This window comes from Syngnathus floridae, chromosome 20 (genome assembly GCF_059516105.1).
Source record: "Syngnathus floridae isolate MCC-2025c chromosome 20, RoL_Sflo_1.0, whole genome shotgun sequence".
NCBI lineage: Eukaryota > Metazoa > Chordata > Actinopteri > Syngnathiformes > Syngnathidae > Syngnathus > Syngnathus floridae.
Window position 1 is genome coordinate 5,775,732 of NC_142432.1, and position 19,001 is coordinate 5,794,732.

General features: G+C 45.9%; 2 protein-coding genes across 4 annotated transcripts in view; one reads left to right on the forward strand and one right to left on the reverse strand.

The window, feature by feature from the left end:
- drosha (drosha ribonuclease III) overlaps positions 1 to 19,001 on the reverse strand; it is a 98,009-nt gene that overhangs the window by 38,098 nt on the left and 40,910 nt on the right. The window contains exons 2-13 of one of the 3 annotated variants that reach the window (XM_088364022.1): positions 4,957 to 5,135; positions 3,213 to 4,026; positions 3,065 to 3,133; positions 2,696 to 2,969; positions 2,490 to 2,631; positions 2,235 to 2,395; positions 2,066 to 2,146; positions 1,786 to 1,872; positions 1,621 to 1,707; positions 572 to 643; positions 240 to 321; positions 21 to 95 (exon numbers count right to left, since the gene is read on the reverse strand). In XM_088364022.1, the coding sequence (XP_088220148.1) occupies positions 21 to 95; positions 240 to 321; positions 572 to 643; positions 1,621 to 1,707; positions 1,786 to 1,872; positions 2,066 to 2,146; positions 2,235 to 2,395; positions 2,490 to 2,631; positions 2,696 to 2,969; positions 3,065 to 3,133; positions 3,213 to 4,024 (1,942 nt within the window). In that variant the 5' untranslated portion in view covers positions 4,025 to 4,026; positions 4,957 to 5,135. Of the gene's footprint in view, positions 1 to 20; positions 96 to 239; positions 322 to 571; positions 644 to 1,620; positions 1,708 to 1,785; positions 1,873 to 2,065; positions 2,147 to 2,234; positions 2,396 to 2,489; positions 2,632 to 2,695; positions 2,970 to 3,064; positions 3,134 to 3,212; positions 4,027 to 4,389; positions 4,569 to 4,956; positions 5,136 to 19,001 lie in introns of those variants that run through there. The other 2 variants (XM_088364021.1, XM_088364019.1) reach the window with 2 other exon arrangements.
- mc4r (melanocortin 4 receptor) lies at positions 8,486 to 12,052 on the forward strand. The gene has a single exon (XM_088364025.1). The coding sequence runs from the start codon at positions 8,624 to 8,626 to the stop codon at positions 9,578 to 9,580; it is 957 nt and encodes a 318-aa protein (XP_088220151.1). The 5' UTR covers positions 8,486 to 8,623; the 3' UTR covers positions 9,581 to 12,052.

The window sequence follows — 19,001 nt, forward strand, 5'->3', positions numbered from 1 at the left end:
AGGTGACGTTTGCCACTCACCGGGTAGGAATCGCACAAAACGAGGCATGAAGTGGAAGCGCTGGCATCCGCCGCCTTTATTCTCCCAATCTGGGCCTGCAACGCCATTGCAAAAAAGAAGGATGATTAGAAAGCAACCATCACAAGAGCTTCACACAAAACGACAGTTTTGATCGTCGTTTGGTGGAGCTTCTCCACAGTCATTTGAAGGCCACGATGTAAGGCCTAACTCGGAGATACCTGCGAGGTTCCAGTCGTACAGCTCCAGAATGTCCTGGAAGAGGTAGGAGGCGAAGAGCTCCAGGCCTTGCACGCAGTAGTTCTGCAGAAGCCACACCGGCGTCAGCGCCATCGCAATGACGAGCGCCGTTACGCAACCGAGGCGACGTTCCGACGTTATCATCCGAGCCGCCTTATCCACGCCATCGTCCCTCTCGCCTCTTCTCAAAAGGATTAGCACCTCGGCTCAGGAGGCGTGAGGAGGGACGCGTGGCTCCGCGGCTCAGACGCTCCAGATAAAAACAAAAAAAGGCTGCGAGAGGAGCGGCGAGATAAAAAGAGCTTGCACTGACCTCGGGCGCCATCTCCTCTATGAAGTGGATGGTGTAATCTATGTTGAAGCGGATCACGCGGCACAATGGAATCTGCCGTGATGAAAGGAGCAGAAGAGAGGCTGAGCAAAGGAGGCGCTGACTCATTAGCGCCGCGCTAGGCCGAGGTGACGGCTTTGCCGGCGAACTCATTAAAAGCTCCACTTGGGCAAAGCGCCGCGCGCCACCGAGGGCAGAGACGCTCGGCGTTTTAACACCTCAAATATCACTAAACAGATAAGCAGCCCCCCCACCCAGCCCCCGGGGCTTTAATCTCCCGGTTACAGCCGCTTTCTTGTCCGAGCGGGGGCGCTTTGAGAGATTAACCTGTGAGACACATCCGGGGCGCAAACCGGCAGCCGGGCGAATAACGTGGCGCTCCCGGTCCTTTAATCCCCGAGGCGCCACGAAGCGTTTAGCCAGCGTTTCAAAAGCGCAACGGCTGAAGTGATCCAGTTCAAATGGCGGCTAATGCGCAGGACGTGCCCGCTGCCGGACATTTTGACCCGAAAGGTTTAACATTCAAATTGCCACTCAAACATGCCAGCTTATGAACTTCGACCGTACTCAGATGACCTCAGTCGCGTGATCGAGAGAGGCTTCTCCATCAAACGCTTTTGCACTCGCACATTTTGAGTTATCACAAAAACAAAATCCCTCGCAGTCAGAAAAAAAGCATCTCGTGTTCCCCGCGAATACCAAAATTTCACAAAATCAAAAAGATTTACATTGTTAGCACACAACAGCGACAAAGCGCTACTTTCGTGATTGGCAGAAATGAAGTTCCTTGCCTTACCAAGGTGCCAAAGGGTGGCGCCAAAGATCTACTTTTACAGCAGAGAGCTTTGGCCCAGCACATAAATGGAATAGGTTGAGCCAATAAATCTGGTAATAGGTGAATTAGCCAATCTACAGGGTAATATAATTTGGAAGACAATAATCACCCAGTTTGGCAGCAGGAGGAATAAAATCACCTCGTGCATTTCCACAACATACTGCACAGAAAGTGTAATTCCTCTTTGTATACTCACACTGGTGAGGGGAGTGTGGGAGAAAACGGAGAAGCCCTCAAAAAGATACTCGTGGTCGTCGTAGTTGATCACAGTGGGACGGTCCGTCTGGAACGCAAGAACGGGAATACGTCTCAAACGGGTCGGACTCGAGAACGGCGATGGAAAAGCTGTGTGTGCGGGTACCAAGAAGTTGGTGGGCGGAGAAACGGTGATCCGATAGTGGAACAACTTGCCGGCGTTGTTGTTCATCCCACGACATACTTCCACAGGCTGCAAGACACAAAAGTTGACCAAAGTCACACAGGAGGAAGTCAACACAAGACTGACCCGATAGCGGAATTAAATCAATCGGCGAGCCGCTGTGGAAAGGATGCCTTATATTAAGCCGCTCTTGGCCTACCACTAGAGGGAGCTGCCATACCACTGACAAAAAAGTATGATGGGTGTGAAATGTTCCTCGCACCTCTTCCCCTGGGTAGATGCTGTGACGAATGCCTGTGCGACGGGCCTTGGCGCTGCACTTGCACAGGGGGCCGTCGTTCATCTGGAAGAAGGGAAAACACCGAACCCGTCAAGCAAGCCCTACCACCGTTCCAACAAGATTACAGAATCCAGGAGGAGGAGCAGCGGACCTGTCCTGGGTCGTTGTACCACAGCTCGTCGTGAAGCCGGTCGGGATGCGCTTTCTTCCTCTTGATTTCAGCGATGACGTCAAACAACTCTGAGTCGGAGCTGCTGGAGCAAGAACTTGCCTCCTCGTCCGATTCACACTCCGACTCGCTGCTGCTGCCGCCTGAAATGCGAAAGTTAGCATAAACGGCAGAACTTACAAAAATAGGGTTACATAGTGCTTAGGAGTTTTTTTTTTTTTTTTTAAATCAGCACACCGGGGTCCTCGTCCAGTTTGGTCTTTGGCGGTTCCCACTTGGGTCGGGACTCCTTGGCTCTCGCCTGCCGCCTTCCCAGCTCCTCCTCAAAGCGCTCGTAGAGGTTTCGTAGTTTACTCGTGCCGACAACAGTGGAGTCTCCCTGGAGGGGAATCACAGTCAAAGCGGCGGGGGAGTGACGCAACGGTTCCCGCTTGAGTAAATACCACTTGATCCATGGGATCATTGGAGTAGAAGTTCTCAGCGTGGGTGCAACGGATCCAGGCGGGTTTAAGCATGTCGTCCTCCTCCGTCTCATCCTCGCCCCTGTCCTTGTGCCGCTCGGCTTCGGCCTGCTCTCTCTCGCCACCGCACTCCTCGGAATCTCGGCTACGGCCAGAGGAGTAGCCGCGGTCTCGGCTCGGGGCCGACCAGGACTCGGACCGGCGGTCCCGCTCGTCCTCCCACCGGCTGCGCTTCCTGTCTCTGCTAGTCGAGCGACTGCAAAAGCGGAAACATCAAATCAATCCCAGATTAAACGCGAAGCCGATTCTCAAATAAGGAGAGCGATGACGAGTCCTGCAGATGTCGCGTACCTGCGAGGCCTCTTTCGGTGTCGATCAGGCGACGGGGATCTTCGAGTGTCACGGTAGCGGTAACGCTCCCTGTGTGCACACAAACAGCACAAAACGGAGCAACTGATAAGTGACCGTACCTTTCAGTCCCAGGAGAGGTTTCGTTTACCTGCTGCGATCGCGGCTTCCACGTGCGCCGCAGGGGGAGCGTCCAGCGTCATACTCGGACTTGTAGCGCCCACCCTCAGTCCTGCCGCGCCTGTCCGGGCTCCTGCCGCGGTCCTTGCGCTCTCTGGGAACGTCCAGGCGATGCCTGTCCCCGTAGCCAACGTAGCCTCGCTTTCGGTGGTCGTCATGGCGATATCCTTGCTCAGGGGACCGCCCGCCGCCACCGCCGGGCTTCTCGTATTTGTACTGCCCCCCATGGTGGAAGCTCTGATCGGGTGCGAATGAGCCGGGGCTCTGGGTGTATCCTGGGTTGAAGGGAGGGGGAGGGAAAGGGGGATGGGGAGGATGAGGGTAGCCCATGTGGTACGGAGGGGGATAAGTCATAGACGGAGGCGGATTTGGAGGTGGCATGGGAGGGTGTGGCAAAGGCGGCGGGGGCACGGGCGGCATCATGTAAGGGTGGTAGGGGTTCTGCGGCATCGATGAGCTGGGCATGGGAGCACCGGGCAAGGGCGGAGGTGGGAAGTTGGGTGGTTTGGTGTAGGGCGGACGCATCGGACATGGGTGAAGCGAGCCCGGCGTCGAGGGTGGCGTTGGCGGCGGGTACGACACAAAGTCAGAGTGCGGCAGCGGCGGCAGCGGCATGTAGGTGCTACTGTTCCCATGGTACCCGGGCGGGGCGGAAGATTGAGAATCATAGGCGTACGGGGGTGCAACTTGCAGAGGTGGTGGGGGCCTCAGGTTAGTGGTGCGGTAGTTTTGCCCGGGGGGCATTGCACCCCTGGGAACTCCGCGGTCCTGGTGAAAAGACATGACTGCCGGGTGGGAGGCAAAACAGTTGAAATATACATTAATTAACAGCAAGTCACAAATGTCAGGCATGCAACACAGCAATAGAAATGTTTGTAAAGTAAATAGTTTGGGCGTCCCTAGTTGACAATCACGTGTGGAAGGATGACTGCACCGATCAATTTATGAATTAAAATGCACCATTAAAATCCCATAAATACGTAAATAATCAAGCGTAGCAGTGGTTAAATGACATTAATTGGGTAAACGCTGACATATTGCTCCAACGCAGTGGCATGAAATAACACTAAGCATCTTTGGTATTTCTGCAACCCAACATGCTAGCAGGCTCGCCGCTCCACCGAGCAAAAATAAGTGCAATACTTTACCTTCAAATTTAAATATCACGACGAACAGTTGTAACTCCGCCTCATCAAAATCTTGTCGTAACACGTCTAACTTGCAATTGCATACAGAGTTAAATGAAGCAGGATATAAAAATGTATGACAATCCGAGGCGTAAAACAGTGCGTACAAATGCCTAGCGGTCCGTGTTTCTAGTCGGAATAGTTATGGTAAACACATAGCTGGACCAATCACAGGTTGTATTAACTGGCCAATGAAAATGCGTTGTGAAGTTTTACTTCCTGTATTTTTATCGATAGTGTAAATGCAGTATAGTATCCCCGTTAATGAATTTCAGATCGACGGACAAAACCTTGGATGCACCTAGTTGACGATAAAAAATTATATTTCTAATTAAACTGTCAACATAATCACGATGTTTGCAGTGACGTAGAAACACTCGACTCCGTACATGAGTCGGAATTTGAACGTCATGTAGCTGGAGTTCCACTTGGTAGGCACTAGAGGGTAGCAGAGAAATATTGCATCCGCGAAGCTGTGTTACCATGGCAACTCCCATGGTTTCCACAAAAGCAGATGAGTCCATTTACCTCTTCAGGCTAAAGTTGTTTTGGGCAGTCTTGAAGTACTCAGATGGTTTTAATGCACCCCATATAATTTGCAGCGGAAATCCAACTCATTGTGCTCCGTATTGATCCATCTCATCAGGTGATGCTCTGTTCCGCCTCACAGCATTAACTCGGATGGCAGACACTCTGAAAAAAGGAACCTAGAAGAGTGGTGGAAATAATGATGATGTCACAAACGGTCTCATCCATCTTTGTTCGCTTTTACTTCAACCATAAAAGTACACAGCAAAAGCAAGCAAACAAATCAAAGTAATTTATCTTTAAAGATAGGTAAGATGAGGAAACCAAAAAAAGAGTCATGAGTTTCTGCAGTCTCTCGCAGAATAGTCAATCTGCACCCCGGGCGGTCAAGGACAGAGAGACATTCACAAAAATTCAACTGTGTGGTGTATTATAAGTTTATTCATAAAACGATTCATTCTAATCTTTAGATGTATTGCATGTTATTAATTTAATTACCAGTGATCAAAGAACACGTGTAGTCAAATAAATATATGTTAAATATGCAGCCTGTTTTGTTGTTGTTTTTTTAAACTGTTGTTCATGCTTTTTTGTGCTTACTCAATTCTGGAGCTTTGGATTATATTGCTCAGATGGTCGCCCATGATGACTCAACTGGAGTGCTGAGCAAAGGAAATTAATTTTCTCAAAAGAAAAAAAAAGAACAAAAATCAAGGTTTTCCTCTGTGGGTTGACTCAGATACTGGGAAATTATCCCCTCCACCCAGAAATATTGACCACCACCAAAATATCATCTCAAGGCCTCTCAAGAAAGGTGAGATTGCTCATCCTCTGATGTGCATCATCGATGGAAATTTTCTTACCGCCATGTTGCCAAAGCGCAAACTTCACACATACTCAAAAATTAATTCGACGTATCCACAATTAATCTTTTAGCAGCTATTTTTACAACTTGGATATTCCAAGTGAAATAAGGACCTTCCTCCTTTCAGTCAGCACACAGATCAATGATTTCACACGGGCGAGCCTCACTTGCCCAAATTTCCTCGAGGGTCATACTGTTCAATTTCCAAAATAGCTCTTGTTACGACAGACATGTGTTCTTTGAACATTTTCCCAATGTTCCAAGCGATGCTCCAACCTGAGTCCCGGGTTCATTACAATCGTTTACGAAACACCCCCGCCCCCCGTTATATATATATATTTTTTTTTATCTGACCGATTAAAAGCCGGAACACACTGTGCCCGCCGCGTGCAAGTGCATCGTGACAATGTTGTGTTTACAAGGGTGAGTAGTGTGAAGAGTTCCTTAAGTGAACATCTTGGATGAAAGAACAGAAAACAATCATGGGGCTTCTGAAAACTTTCATTAGATGGGAGGGTGGAAGCGCATTCGAGGCGAATTGAACACCCCATTGAAGGATTCTCAAATTTCTAAATGTCAATCTCACTTGATGGGAACATGTAATACAACAACAAATGGATTTTTTATGTTTCAATTCAAATGGCAACAAATGATCCGAATTTTTAATGCAACTGTGGTATCTCGGTGTTATTGTCGTCTTGATTTTTTTGTCACCCGGCAACCGCCGCCGACGCAGCGAGTGAAGGTTAATCAAGCCGCGTCTCGCATGTGCGCTGACTCATATTCGCCGGTTTGCACTTATTTGTGGGATGATTTAAGTTTACACCAATTTATTTCCAGCCAGGTAACATAAAATTCGTCGGCATGAACGGCTACTTAAAGCTGCCACGCGCTCGTTAGTGAGCGGCAGAACATTTATCACAACCTGGCTTCGAACAACATCTTTCAAACAAATTATTTTGCATTGACGCGAGTGACGCCGCTTGGAAATTTGCATTTTGAATAAGATCCGAATCTGCCATCACTTTGCTTCGTGAACACCAGCCGATTGCTTTTGTTTGTCCTTAAAACGCAATAATTATGATGAATTCATGACAAACTGAGCGGCCACCAGAAAGCAATCAGGTAAGCAACAATATACGAGCCTTCGGAAGAAGCACTTGTCATGCGTTATTCTTTTACAGCAAGTCGTTAAACTTCACTCCCATGCTCCATGTGAATAAAAATATTTTTGTTTTTGTTGTTGCTATTCGGTATCATCCATCTGTCTAGTAAACGAGGTTTGAACTCGGTAGCAATGGAATAAAATCTGGAGGACAACCTTTATCTTTGAAGGACTCCTGCAAGACCCCCTTCAAAATGGCTGCTTCAAAGCAAAATGGCGGACTTGGCATGATCCCTTTGCGTTTCGTTTATCGCGGCTTCACGACATCGCGAATTTTTTTTCCAAATTAAAAAAAACATTTCAAAGTCAAAATAAAACTTCTAAATTGAGGAAACACGTGTCTAACCTTTAGGACAATGTAGTATTGCTCCAAATGTTCGTTTACATTCCTTTAGAAGTCTGTTTTCGCGTGTTAGCACGATCGCGAATTAGCATCTTTACGCTAACTCGTTAGCCTGCCCAGTAGGTTGGTGACCATACTTTGCGGGTTTCACTTATCGCGGGTGGTTTTTGGAACCAATTATCCGCGATAAACGAGGGATTACTGTACATCTTTTGTGGCTCTACACTTGATAAATATGTTGTGCATACTCGATTTTTTGCAGCTGAGGTTGCAGGGGCTGTTTTTTTTTTTGTGGTTATTATTAAATTAGAATCAGACGAGTGAACAAATTACCCTCGGCGCTTCCCGTCCCCGGAGATGCTAGCCATGCAATCTGCCAATAGTAATTGAAAGGCCTGACTTGGGTGCGAACGGAAGAATTATGCGTTCTAATTGGCCGCAAGCGTCCACCAACCCCCAGGAGGTCGCCACCACAAGGACAGTACGCGGCCAATCGGGGTCGGAGGGCAGATTTGTTGTTGTTTTTTTATGTACCCACATTCTTGGAATAGAATTGCTGTTCCTTCGGCGAGATTTTGTTGTTGGACTTCTTAAAGCCGTCATCGGAACATTTTGAAAATGAAGTTGACATTAAAGAGTCTTGCTTTGATTTTTCAATTCAATCTTTTTTTCCTCAGCCACTTCATTTGAGTTGTTTGTTATATAACTCCAAGTGAATGTAAAGTCGATTCGCTTTGCCAGCGGCTTTTGTTTCACTCTTCTGCTCTTAGCTCTCATGAAGAAGGATGATGAGAATTTGATGAAGTTGCGCCTTTGACTGAATAATTCGTCCTTGGAGGCAGAACCGGCGTTGGAGGAAAAGCTCATCCCCCGCGGGGCCTTGAATGCATTCTCACGAGGCGAAACGTCTTTGTTGGTCCTCACAAAGCGGTTTGATGATTGACAACCACTGTGGACGACTTCATCAGCACTTTGGAGTCTTGACATCCTCGATAAGTGCTTGGTTTCATTCATGAATATCCTTCTCCTTTTGGGTCCTGCCTCACCTCCACCATCAGCCAATGGGAAAGACGAGCACGGGCTCACTGGCTCCGTGCGTGTGCGTGCGTGTCGAGGACATATAATAGCGGCAAGCGGCAGGATCTCCCTCCCTCACTCTGGTTTGCCCTCCTCCTGCCTGCTTTGAGTGAGGAACAAACTAAGAGCAGAATCGCTCGCTGTAGAACTCCAGGCGGCCCCTGACAATGGGCACGCAAGAGAGTTTTTAAGTGGAGAAGACGAAGGAGGAGGAATCATGAACACCACGGGGCAGGAAGGTCCGACGGCGGGCTACGGCAACCGTAGCGAGGACCGGCGGTTTCCCGAGGGAGAGTCCTCGGAGGGATGCTACGAGCAGCTGCTGATCTCCACCGAGGTCTTCCTGACCCTGGGCATCATCAGCCTGCTGGAGAACATCCTGGTGGTGGTGGCCATCGTCAAGAATAAGAACCTGCACTCGCCCATGTACTTCTTCATCTGCAGCCTGGCCGTGGCCGACATGCTGGTGAGCGTCTCCAACGCCTCCGAGACGGTGGTCATCGCCCTGATCAACGGCGGCACGCTGCGCGTCCCGGTGCGGCTCATCAAGAACATGGACAACGTCTTTGACACCATGATCTGCAGCTCGCTGCTGGCGTCCATCTGCAGCCTGCTGGCCATCGCCATTGACCGTTACATCACCATCTTCTACGCGCTGCGCTACCACAACATGGTCACGCTGAGGAGGGCTGGCATGGTCATCGCCGGCATCTGGACCTGCTGCATCGCGTCGGGCGTGCTCTTCATCATCTACTCGGAGAGCACGGGCGTGCTGGTGTGCCTGATCGGCATGTTCTTCACCATGCTGGTGCTGATGGCCTCTTTGTACGTGCACATGTTCCTGCTGGCGCGCCTCCACATGAAGCGCATCGCCGCCCTGCCGGGGCACCCGCCGCTGAGGCAGCGCGCCAACATGAAGGGCGCCGTCACGCTCACCATCCTGCTGGGCGTCTTTGTGGTGTGCTGGGCGCCCTTCTTCCTGCACCTCATCCTCATGATCAGCTGCCCGCGCAACCCCTACTGCACCTGCTTCATGTCGCACTTCAACATGTACCTCATCCTCATCATGTGCAACTCGGTCATCGACCCCATCATCTACGCCTTCAGGAGCCAGGAGATGAGGAAAACCTTCAAGGAGATCTTCTGCTGCTCGCACACCCTCGACTGCGTCTGAACTTTGAGCCGTGGGCGCCTTTCACCGAGACTGACGTGCGTTCATCATGAAGTTTGAAATGAAGTCCATCAACGCCATCATCAATGCCTTCAGGAGATGAGAGAGAGATCTTCAAGGAGATTTACCACATGCTTATGCCTGTCAACTTGGGATGCACCAAGGTCGATTTCTCCAAGGGAACCAGCCGCCTTCCTTCAAAGTCGACTGTTGACTGCCAAATTTTAATCCTAAATCTTATAAAGTGAAGATCACAGAGATATGCTGATATATTTTGCACAAGACGGCCTTAAATGTCATCAACCCCCACTGCCGAGACACCTGCAAACGTGTGTCCTCTCATCTACTTTCTTCTAAATTCACATTCATCCAAGAAAACATCGGTAAGGACTCTCAAACATCCTCCCTCCCAAAAGAAGAGCCGTGAAGATCTAAAAGCTCCACTCCGACTCGTGCTTGATTTACTGCGTCGCAATACTTTTGTCCAAATAGAACATTTCTGGGGGGGGGGGGGTTTTACCCCCAAGCCCTGAGTGAGTGTGCGGGAAGAAACAGGACAGAGGGGATGTCGAGTCATCTGATGGCAGAAAAAAAAAAAGTGGTGATTGCACGGGACCGCCAAAATCGGCGCAACATCTAAACACAAACATACATTCACCACAAAGACTTGAAGTATCCCTGGCGTTGCCATGCCCCGCCGCCCCCCGCTTTTGCTCCAAAAAAAGACAGGAACATGCTCTCGGGCAATCATGAGACCAGAGAGTGCACAACTGAGAGATTGTTACACTTATGTAAAGTTTTTGTCAAGCGCCAGACTGAGCCTGATGAAGCCAACATCTTTAGTCCACCCAAAAAATTCAAACATTGGGGTCACAAACATTTGGTGTTCAAGAACCCCTTACAAGGAATACATTTTTCCAAGGTCCCTCTCATAATCAAAACGTCAATTAAACAACGTGAAATAGGAATTTAAAATGACTCCCTTGGTTTGAGAAAAAAAAAGTTTTAATGCTACCATGACAAATTGACCTATTTTTTGGGGGGGGGAGTGGTTGCAACATTTTGGAAATAAAGTTGTATTTTCCCGAGATTAAATCACAGCTGTTTAACAACACAAAGTCACGTATGAATTTTAAAAATACATTATTCTGTAACTGTTACGTCTTTTATTAAGAAAAACACACCTTTACGCTGTAAAAAAAAAAAGTCTCAGATGAATATGCTTTTTGTTCTTCAAATAAATAAATAAATATAAAATAATAAACACCTTGCAATTTAAAAAATATAATTAAACACCTTAAAAATGATGCAGGGATGTCACATTTATGCGATTGTATACGTTTGAATGATATCCGAGCTTTAAGAGCCTCTCCCAACAATTGCGAGTGTTTTTCGAAGCCGGTGAATGTTCTCCTGACGAGATTGCACCAGTGGTGGAGGAGCTTGAGTGTGTTCATGATCTACTTGGGCACACCCGTAGTGTCAGTGTTGAAGCGGACTTGAGTTACATCATTCTAACTGTGAAGTGTAATTGTGTTGATTATGTCGTGTCACGTTCATGTGGCGCTAAACTAGCTGAATGGTCGCTATGGTAACAGTCCGCATCGCATAAATGTCAATCGCATCTGTAAATACCAGGATGTCAAAACTTTCTCGGGATTGATGAGGCAAACAGAGAAACTGAAAAGACCAGACTTGGGATTTTTCAATATTTGAGTATATCACAGACTTGGACTCGTTGGTCATTACGTGAGATTCCCTGACCTCAGATTTGGGACTTGATGGAAGATTGGACACAACGAGTTTTGGATTTGCCGAAGACTTGAAAATAGCTCGTGACTAACACGGGAATTGCGGATTTTCTTGAAATTTGGGACTTGTTGGAGACTTTGTGGAGTTGCTTTTAGTATCTTGGCCTTTAACCTGCTCTGTTATGTCCAAACGTGTTGTCAAATTGGATTTGGTGTTTTCTTGTGTTCCTGATCGCTGCTGTGCACCATGTGAGCCTCTGCTGGAAACTTTAATACAGCATCGCCTGTGTCTCGAAATATTTCTTGTCTGAGTCTTTGAGTCGGCTTCTTTTGAGCAAATTTTTTTTTTTTTTTCCAATTATGATTTATTGCTAACAATGTACATCTACGCTAAGGGGCTATCAATCTTTTTTATTATTAAGATGAATAAAGTAATAAGCGCAGGGCAGAGGAGATCAAATTCCAATCACGTACGCTCGTCTAATTCATTTATTTCACTTGTATGCAGCACATTGAAGAGAAATGTTGCGTAATTTGATTTGACTGTCTGCTGTATGCACAATTGCGCCATTTCCACCAAGTTGCTCTTATTTATTCATTGTATGTGCCTTCTTATTTTTACTTTTTGTATCGTTTACTTGAATGTGTAATATGTCTTGTCACCGTGGGATAGTAGAAAAAATTTCGATCTCTTTGTATGTCTAGACGTGAAGAAATTGACAATAAAGCAGACTTTGACTTTGATATTCTCTATAAAGCGCTGTAACACAGAAAAAAATAAAGATGTATATTCTGCATGATTTATAGCAAGAAACCACACAGTTTGAGTTTTAAGAAAAACATTTTTCAGATTCTCAGCCATGAGTAAACTTTTCTCATCTGTTTTCATTTCCAACGGCAGAAATCTCAGCATGTCTGTTTTCGAGGGCATTTTTAGTGTCATGCCGCCCTGGTTCACTTTGCGACCCTTGGCGAAAATCACTCAATAGCTCCAGATGCCACTTTGCTCTGATGGCCTCCCACTTTACAAACTCATTTGCATAAAAGCAGCCCAACGTTTTCATTGAAAAGCAGACTTTGTATTTTGGAGCAAACCCGCCGCTGTTTTTGGTTTTGATGAGCAAAGCTTTGCAATTAATTTACTGGTCGCATTCCAGAAGATACAGTGGCTGGCCAGCACTAATGATTCTCAAGGCTCGGCAGATTAGATTGACATGGCGACACGTACAAGCTGAAATCTGATTGGACAGAAACTAATCCATCAATTCTTGCCTTCTGGAAGCCAGAAGAAAACAAAGTTGAGCAAATCTCAGTAAGAGGAATTAAAAAGCCAAACTTATTTGGAAGCAAATAAAAAAATTATGAAAATCAAAAATGCAGCCATTTACTTGAGATGTGGACGTAACAAACAAAAGGTTCACCTTGCCCGGAGATCAAGTGAGGCATTTTATTAAAAGCAAACAGGACTCAGGAAACAGGAAAGTATTAAAAGGGTTTTCAAAATACATTTTTCCTGAACGCAATCATCAAACCTTTTGAATGAGATCCCGCAATGACGCTTGCAGCCTTGCAATATTTTGGTTTCCACGGCGACAGAGCCGGGAGAAAAGCTGAGTGACCGGCGGACGGAAAGCGAACGATCAATCGGGGACAGAATGCGCATTAAAAAATATTGATTATGACAGATGGAGGAGTTAATTAACAACAGGAATTCATCAAAGCTTTCGCAGAGAACATCTGGACTTTTTCTTTTCCTTTTGTCTGCTCGTGGCCCAAAGTTAATGAAATAAACTTTTAATTAAACAAGCTGACGAGTTTTGGGGGGACACTGTCACTGGGAGGTGAAGTAACTCAGTCAGAACTTTGGAAAATAAAAGGCCCAAAAGGTAATTAAAGTGACAATTGTCTGCTGAGATTAGCATATTACGTCGCATCTCTCTCTCTCTCTCTCTCTCTCTCTCTATATATATATATATATATATATATATATATATATATATATATATATATATATATATATATATATATATATATATATATATATATATATATATATATATATATATATATAAACCACCCGCGATAAGTGAAATCCGCGAAGTACGGTCACCAACAAGAAGTACTGGGCAGGCTAACGAGTTAGCAGAAAGATGCTAATCGTGCTAACACGTGAAAACGGACTTCTAAAGGAATGTAAACGAACATTTGGAGCAATACTACGTTGTCTTAAAGGTTAGACACATGTTTCCTCAATTTAGAAGTTTTATTTTGACTTTTAAATGTTTTTTTAATTTGGAAAAAAAATCTGCGATGTAGTGAAGCCGCGATAAGCGAGGGATCACTGTGTATAGATAGATAGATAGATAGATAGATAGATAGATAGATAGATAGATAGATAGATAGATAGATAGATAGATAGATAGATAGATAGATAGATAGATAGATAGATAGATAGATAGATAGATAGATAGAGTATAAGTAAAAAATATCAACACTCAAGTATTGTACGTGAAAAATCCGCCCAAGCATTTGCGATGTGCCAGCGGTGGACGTGACCTTCTAGGTCGGCGGGTGTGTTGTTTCCATGCGAAACAATCAAATGCTAATGCATGAGAGCGGCCCATTTCATAAATGCGTTAAATGGTGACGTGCGTCCAGTGCGGCAGAGAGGGGCAAATTGGCGCTGATTGACATGGGCCCGCCGCGCTCACCCTGATTAGCGGCCGGCTCCTGCCTGTCCGCAGGTTTGCTCGCGTTTCAGGGGGAAAAACAAGCTATCAACATGACGCACGAATCACACAAGAGACAACCGGAGTGCACACACTTAAATAAAAAGTCGGCACAACAAACATAACGCGAGGCCCGGGCTGACGTGACACTTTGTGAGCCCTCCAGACACAAAATACAGATTATAAAACATTCATGTGTACCGTTTGCACGTCAAACTAGACCCTGGATCATGAGCAGGATCAGAATCAAGATCAGAACCATTTCAGAACCATCGGGATTTAAATCAAAACAGAAACTGAACCAGAATCAGAAACACAACCGGAATCAGTATCGGAAATGTTATGACCATCTTAGCCACAATCGGGGTCAGAACCAGGATTAGAATCGGCATGGACACTGCAAGTGAAGATTTCTGGAGTGGAACCTTTTAAAACTTTGGAATCGTGAAATTGAAAGTGCAAGAATGCCCCATGCATACAGAAACCACTTTGGATGGAAATGATTGTTACAAGTCAAGTGTTTGTGACAAATGGCAAACGCTTTTAAATTTTCAAGTGAAGTCACGTTCTACGAAGCTGAGTGCTTAAAAGCCCCAGCTTGTTCATTTGAAATGTCACCGTCCCTTAGCGGCTCCTTCATCCAAACACCCATTTTCTATCACTGTTTGTCCTCTTTGGACTTGCGGCTAAGCTAGACTTGATCCCTGATGACTTCGGGCGTGCCCTGGACCAGTCGATGGCCGGGCACAACAAACAACTTCATACTGCTCAAGGAATTGGAATCAAGGTATCGTCGGCCGCGCCTCTGCTAGCTTAGCCAACCGCAATTGTGGTAGCAGTGTTGTTGGCCGATAGCTTGACTCATAATAACAACAACACTAGGAGTCTGCCATCTTTGGCTTTTTGATCAACAAGAAGCTAATAAGAAACCAATACTGAAATATGGAGAGGAACACTGTTCAGTGTCTGTCTGATGAACAATTATCAGACATCATCATCATCATCATAATTCAACAGGATTCGATCATTATACGCTTGCGTGCTTGCTACGTGTCTAATTCAATTTAGACTCGGTCCTGCTGAGTTGCTATGGAAACGTACAAGAGCACTGCGGGAAAGGATAAAGATTTCTCCCTGAAAAGAAGTCTCGACTGCAATTTTTTGGAATTAACTATTAGCGACGCAGCAACAAACATCTGCGTGATATATAAATATTGGAAACACATCCATGCAAAAATACTAAGTGGAAGAGTAAAATGTTCCGGAACAATTTTCAAGCTGTTAGAAGTTCTAACCGTATGCATGACACAATATTAAGAAAATGTCAGTCTGAAGGCAATCAAGAACATTCTGGTTGTTGATTTGAAGAGCTCGTGGCCCCGCAGTGGACTACCTGAACCTCCATGATCACGACAACCTGACATCCAGACTAATTAAGTATAAAAAGTTCAATATTCATTACACTGATTGGCCCAATAAACACAGTTTGCCATTAGTATCATTTTGATTATTCTTATTTATTAATAGTAGGATCATCATCATCATTATTTCCGATGAAGTCACAATAATGTCAAGTGTTGTGGCGACCTCTGTTGTTCAAAATTTGAACCGCATCTTGTGTCGTGCACTGGCTTGCACTGACTATGACTTGCAGCGCTTCTAACGGCCAGCAGGAGGCAGGAGAGCACAGTCATCAATGGAAAGTCGTGAATAAAAGTGTCTAACAAGCACATCACAGTAGCAAACCAAACACAGCAGAATTGAACATCCATCTTCTGAAGGAGCTTTCCACACACAGCGTGTGTTGACGAAGCGGGGGCGAAGCTCCACGGGGTAATAAACTATTCATTACCCAGCATGCATCCCTCCACGGACACTCACTCACTGTGCGCGTGTGTGTGTGTGTGTGTGTAATCACACAACACTCACTTTTACTCAGCAAGTCAGTCGTGAAGGCACACGATGTGTTGTGACGCGTCCGAGAGGGATGAAGATGCTGGCGGGTCGTCACGGCAACCGGGGTGAGGCTGAACGGCTTGCAGACATGTCCAGTACTCATCTAGCTTAAGGGGTGGGTCTCAAACTGCAGTATGGGGACCCCAGGAAAACAGTGTAGCTTGCGAGGCCCTTGGTTTGGGATGTTGTCATGGGACTTGGAGAATATCAGTGGCTTGTGACACCTCATGAAGGTGACTCGGGATTACTCGTACGTACTTCCCACTCGGCAATCTCGGGAGCCGACGTCCCGTGGAATAAGCGCCTCCGTCTCCTCACCGGAGTGTGATCTGATTGCAAAATAGTGGGCGAGACGGGGACGGAAAATAAAAAGACTGAGGTTGTGTGAAGATGAATATATCTCCACAAAGGTTTTGGGACATGTAGCTGTGAAGTCAAAATATGACCCCGGGAATTTGCCCTCTTCAAAGCAACATGACCGACTTCCTGTTCAAGAGTTTTTGGTTTGTCCTCATAAGTCTTCTTGTTGCCTGGACCCGACTATTACATATTGTGGCATTTCTTCTGCTTTTGCTCTTTTCCCCACTTTGCTTTTTTTTCCTCCCATAAGAAAAGTTTTCCAAACGAAAAAGGCGTGAAATGTCGCGAGGTGAGAAGTTCAACCTTTCGACATTTACGCGGGTAATCAATCAGCCCGACAGCCGCTCGGCCTTACTGGTAGTTGTCGGGCGTCCGCCGCGTTGTGGCGACGGGAGCGGTCGCTCGCGCCTGACTCATTAATTTGCAATCATAGCAAAAAAGAGCAATTAGGAAGACGTGCAGTCAAATTCGTCCGTTAGCGCTCTCAGGCACTCTGGGACGCTAACGTGCTAGCATGCGGTCGTGACACGTGGCCTTGATTGCCTCTTCAACTCCACAGATGCATGATGGGAAGGCTCTTAAAGTTATAAGAAAACAAAATGGCCCCGGACAAGGTGAACGGGTTGTTGAATCAAAGTCCAAAAGGTGCTCGTGTTTATTAGAATTCTTTGGAAGTACACGTCAGGTGGCCATCACAGAGCAGAGTAGTTAAGCACTTGTGATGTATTTTGCTGCAGCGGGCGCCTCGCCGCTTGTCATCTAAACGTGATTCATACGCGCCGTGCGCCACGCTCGTCTGCCTTCGTAAATCAGGAGGTCGGCGAAAAAGAGAGCATCCCGCCTGAAAAAGTTTCAAGGCCGACCTGAGCGAACGATGTCTCCTCAAGACGGATGACGAGGTTTTTGGGGGGGGCGGGAAAAGCGGAAGGCCTCGGGGCATTCGCCACAAGCAACCTTTTTGTCTGCCGTTGAGTCAGGATAGAGACGAACGGGATGAAAGAGGCGCCGAAGGACATCTGATGGTGCGTGACCTCACAACCCTGACTTTATAAATACGTTCATATCTATAAATATTTTCTATGTATGTGAGTGAAATTCACATATGAAACTGCCTTTTTTGACAAGACTTGGTCTTTGTGTGATCTGCAGAATTGATGGCGTAAGAGCCTGGCTGCTTTCTTGGTGGGGTACAACAAAGAAAGACTTTGTCATTTCATCATCAAAAAGTGTCCTCTCGCTTCATGTGAGGTCATTTGCAGCCTCGAGTCAATGCTCGCTTTTTGTGTCCTTACTTAGCCTGATATTAAATCCTGGCTCGTTTTAAACAAATTGCGGCATCGCAGATGGATTCAACACATTTTCACTATTTTCTTGAGTTTTTGTTTTTTTTTAAACCTCAAATGCAGACCCTCTTGAGGACAAACTAGTTTCAAGATTCTTTTATGCTGTTTTGCTATCGGGCTGCTGGGATATATATTGTGTTAAAAAAACATTAAAAAAGATATTCCCGACATGTTCCGAGGGCACGAGCGAGCGCTAAGCAGCAAACACCTAAAATAAACCGATTAATTTTACCTGCCGGGGGAAGCGCTTTCTTCCATAAAGTCTTTATGATTATTATGATTGTTGTTGTTCTTATTGGAGCATCGTCTTCCCTCAACTCGATGCGGTAAAGAGCGTCTTTTTCTTCCAGCGTGAAGGCGACTGACACTTTTTTTTTTCCCCAAGGTGCAGGAATTCATCAGCGGCCTTTGAAAAGTCAGCGGGGCCTGAGGCTCTGATATTTGTGTTATCCGGAGTTCATCAACCTCGGTCTGGCCAATTTCATCACAGAGCGCTCAATGAGCCGCAACGAGCTAACGCTGGCGCCTAAGCGGCCATTTTGTGGCCCGGCATAAGAATGGTGCGCAGCATGCCGGTTCCCATAGACTAGGGGTGTCTAACTCTTGTCAGTTTGCTTCAAAGGGCCATTATGACTGTCAATGCCTTATATTACCGTATTTTCCGGACTATAAGGCGCACCGGACTATAAGGCGCACCTTCAATGAATGGCCCATTTTAAAACTTTGTCCTTATATAAGGCGCACCAGACTATAAGGCGCACCATTAATGCATCATGTAAGATTTTTAATCCAAATCAAATCATTCTCCATTTTATCTTTTTTATTTCAACTTCAGATGTAACGAATTATTTTATAATCACAAAATAATGATCCATGGTCTTTTTGATTCATGATTCATAGTCTTCAGCGGGCCACTTATGATTGATTTCATGACACAATGCTTCGGGCCAGTTTAAATTTAGGGATTTGGTCCATATATAAGGCGCACCGGACTATAAGGCGCACTGTCGGCTTTTGAGAAAATTTTAGGTTTTTAGGTGCGCCTTATAGTCCGGAAAATACGGTATATACAGTATAGACTACACAACAAATTGATGACTAGTTTTGAAATGAGAGAAGAGTAAAAACTGTTTGGATATTTTAAAAAGATAACCGGTAATAAAAATTGCTAATATCGCTATTATTTAAAAAGCGAAGACAATTTGTCATTTTCGTATTGAACAACACACATAAAATGATGTGGCGGCCCGTATCTGGCCCCCGGGTCTTGAGTTTGACACCTACG

Coding starts and splice junctions, on each gene's coding strand:
- mc4r (XM_088364025.1), top strand. CDS start 8,624: ATGAACACCACGGGGCAGGAAGGTCCGACGGCGGGCTACGGCAACCGT.